The sequence below is a fragment of the Nicotiana sylvestris genome, chromosome 8 (genome assembly GCF_000393655.2).
Source record: "Nicotiana sylvestris chromosome 8, ASM39365v2, whole genome shotgun sequence".
Classification (NCBI taxonomy): domain Eukaryota; kingdom Viridiplantae; phylum Streptophyta; class Magnoliopsida; order Solanales; family Solanaceae; genus Nicotiana; species Nicotiana sylvestris.
Window position 1 is genome coordinate 51948990 of NC_091064.1, and position 3911 is coordinate 51952900.

General features: G+C 38.9%; 1 protein-coding gene across 1 annotated transcript; it reads left to right on the forward strand.

Annotated features, from left to right (window-relative positions):
• Nucleotides 1–1824: 1824 nt before the first annotated feature.
• LOC138875022 (uncharacterized) lies at nt 1825–2658 on the forward strand. Its single transcript, XM_070153828.1, has 2 exons — nt 1825–2116; nt 2180–2658. The coding sequence occupies exons 1-2, from the start codon at nt 1825–1827 to the stop codon at nt 2656–2658; spliced, it is 771 nt and encodes a 256-aa protein (XP_070009929.1).
• The last annotated feature ends 1253 nt before the right edge of the window (nt 2659–3911 follow it).

Genomic DNA, 3911 nt, shown 5'->3' on the forward strand with positions numbered 1-3911 from the left:
TTTACCACATTCTTCCTTTACCATTCCATAGTTACCTGAACCGCTTAACTCCAACTTAATACCATATCACACCATATTCCCCCCTTTAGAGGAGTATTAAGATTTAGTACTACGACGATCTACCTATAGATGTTTTACCTCTTCATCTTTGGCGTCTTTTCACTTCATCAATGAACCTTAATCGGCTTATGGTAACCTTTTGTACCAGGGATAACTAAATTTCTTACGCACGAAGGTGATACCTAGTCTAACTGGCACACTTAGTCCCTTAAGATTAACTCTGCTCAGAGTGCTTGCTTTAGGTAAACGCCTTCCAAAATTCTCACAATGTCGACCATTGTCAAATCCTCCGGTCCCTAATTCATGTTCAGTTTTATCTTGTCTACTAGACCATACTAATTTCTGTACTATAGGGGGGTCTAACTTAGCCTTCTGGTAATCGCGTTGGACATACAATCTCACTTCTCGAAATGAGGATATGACCTTTGGCCTATACTCTATTATTGTCTCAAGGCCTGTCACCTCTTGTTTTTTTCTTCACTTGACTATAGACTCTATCATGGTGTCATATTTTGATTTACTGTTATCACCCATTTATCATATCTTAGTCATAATACTTTATTTACTCTCTTCTTATTCTCCTGTTAACATTTCTGTTTATCACCTTATTCTGAAAACTTCAATTAAACATTCTTTCACTTTTAGCTCCCTTTGCTCCATCCACTAGCTCTTCGGGTCGCCTAACATTCTCTCTTTACTAGGTATGGGAGCCATACAAAGGTAAATATTTATCTCTTCTAGGATTGTGCCGATCATCTAAATTTTCTAGACATTCTAGTATTTCATATCTGAATGTACTATTCTAGAGTGCACCTGTTGGCCCAAGAACAGGTAAAGTTTTGAAGAATGACAAATGAACTCAGTCTTGGACCAGGTCCATCTTGTGAAGCACTATCATGATCAACGTACACATGTGAGATGCACGTGAAAGAGATAAGTCCTACTGATCAAGCAGCAATATCTCCTCATCTAATCGAAAAGGTTGCATATTGGATAAGGGGAGAAAGTCTCCTTATATGAAGAGACCACAATCCGGATAAAGAGAGTGTTAGAGTTTGATATCTTCAAGGACTCAACTACGATAAAAGATAAGAAATTGAGTCCCGATCAAACTCTGATTTCTAACCTATTAAATGACAGTGATTGTTCTCTTTTACAGGCATTGCACAAACACATAAGTTAAACTAAATGGAAAGCATAAGATCAAGGCGATTTTGCAAGCAATTTATGTGAGATTTGAGTGTACACTCCTGAAGCTACTTGAATGAGATAGAAGAACCAGTTCCATTGTGTTTTTTATTATTCTAGTTCAATTGTAGTATGTGGTTTAAAGTTGTACCTTTCAGCTTTCATAGAAGCAATTATATTAGGTACTTTGAGTGTTCAAGTTATAAGCTAACTTGAAGTTGTCGCAACAGTTGAGGCTGTGTGGCACAACGGGATTAGAGTTAATCCGTAGGTTTAAAAAGTGTTTTTGTAAATGCTGTTTTGGCTCAGTGATTTTAGTGGATGTTTGGGAAAATCCTACTGAGTAGTAGGTCGTGGTTTTTTCACCTTTTGAGCCAGGTGTTTTCCACGTAAAAATCTCTGTATTTTTTATTTTATGTACTTTTTATTCCGCAAACAGTAGTTGTTAGAACACCTAGAAGAACTAGGTTCTTCTAGAGCAAAAGTTGGGTACCACACAAATCACCCCCCCCCATCTTGTGTGGTATTGACGTTTAGAACATCAATTGATATCAGAGCAGGTTATCCTAGATCAACATGAGTGCACCACCTGGGAATTGGGAAGGGCAATCCACTGCTAGGCCTCCACTTTTCAATGGTCGACACTATTCTTGGTGGGAGAACATGATGAGGGATCATATCATAGGAGAAGACTATGAACTCTGGGACATAGTCATTGATGGTCCTCTAGCAACTACTAAGAAAAATGGTGAAGGAGTGGATGTGCCAAAGACAAGAGCTGACTACACTACTGAAGACCTGAAGAAGTGGGAGAAGAATGCTAAGGCTAAGAAATGGCTTGTGTGTGGACTAGGTCCAGATGAGTACAGTAGAATTTAAAATTGTACCACTGCTAAGGAAATCTGGGACACTTTGCAAGTGGCTCATGAAGGAACACCTCAAGTGAAGAGGTCAAGAGGAACACTGTTGTATTCTCAGTATGAGAATTTCACCATAAAGGAAGGAGAAACGATCCAAAAGATGTATACAAGGTTCACCACACTGACAAATGAACTTAAGTCTCTTGGAAGGATTATTCTTGAAGAAGACAAAGTTGAGAAGATTTTGACAAGGGTTCTGCCAGTCTCTTGGGAAAGCAAAATCACTGCTATTCAGGAATCAAAGTATATGGCTACCCTCAAGCTGGATGAACTAATTGGAAACCTTGCTGACTATATACTGAGAAGGAAAACCATGAAAACAGATGCACCAAAGAAGGAAAGAAATCTGGCTCTTAGAATTGCTGAAGGTTCAGATCTGGAAAATGATAAAATGGCTATGATCACAAGAGATTTCAAAAAGTACCTGATGAGAGGAAAGAGTTCTTTAAGAGGTACAACCTTCAACGAACCAAGGGCTCTTGAGAGATAGACCAATGAGGGTTGCTACAAGTGTGGTAAGACTGATCAGATGATAAAGAATTGCCCTCATTGGGAAATTGAGTGGAAGGAGGAAATGGCTGAACGAAGGAATATGAAGAAGGAACATGTTCAACCAAAAAGGAACAAAGGATCAACAAAGGCTATGGTTGGTGCCTGGGGAGAAACATCAGATGAGGACTCAGAAGATGAAGCTAGAGATGAACAAGCACTTATGGCCATTGGGGAATCAGAAGATGAACAAGAGGTAAGTATTCTTCATCTTAAAGACAAGATTAAATTCCTCTCTAAAGAAAGGTTGTCTAAGCTACTACTAGATTTCATTGATATGTCTGAGATAATTAACAATGAGAAGAAAGAGCTATATAGGGAATGTATGATCTTAAAAGAGAAGTGCAAAAATCTAGAGTCTCGGGCCAATGAGAGTGAAAATGAAAATACTGAGTTGAAGAACCAGGTTCTTGAACTTGACACTAGTGTCCTAGAACTTAGGTTTGAGAACTTAAAACTGAAACTAGGAATAGGAAAGAAGAAAGCCGATCACACACATCTCAACCTAGAAGAAAACTTATGAAAAATGAAGGATGACCTATACAGGAAAGATGAGTAGATAAGAGTATTAAAAGAAGATCTAGGGAAGGTAAAACATGAACTAGACAGAACTTGCAAATGGAACAAGGCTTCTGATGCACTCTTCTGGCTATAAGAACATCACAGTAGCAACAAAAGAGGACTTGGTCATGGGACTCAAGCACCTAAGTGGGACCCTAAAAGCAAGTACATCACTCTTCCTGAGAACAAAATTTACACACACTGTGGCAAGACTGGCCATTACAAAAACGAACGTAATGCAAAAGAAAAGGCCAGTCAAAAGAATAAAAGTTTTGTTCAAGAAAAAAATAGGCTACCTGGGTAGGATAGAAGGAATCTGATTTATCCCTTTGCCCATAGAAAGGGACCCAAACTAGTTTGGATTCCTAAGACTAACACCTGATTTCTTTTTGCAGGTCCAAGTGAAGGGAAGCAGCCAAATATGGTACATGGATAGTGGATGCTCAAAACATATGACTGGAAGCAAGAACCAATTCCTTTCACTTGAGCACCTAATGGGAGGCAATGTCTCCTTTCAAAATGGGAAGGAAGGCGAGATCATTGGGGTTGGAAAGGTAGGTAAGACAGACTCTCACTCCATTGAGAATGTTTACTTGATAGATGGCTTGAAATACAGCCTGATCAGTGTGTCAC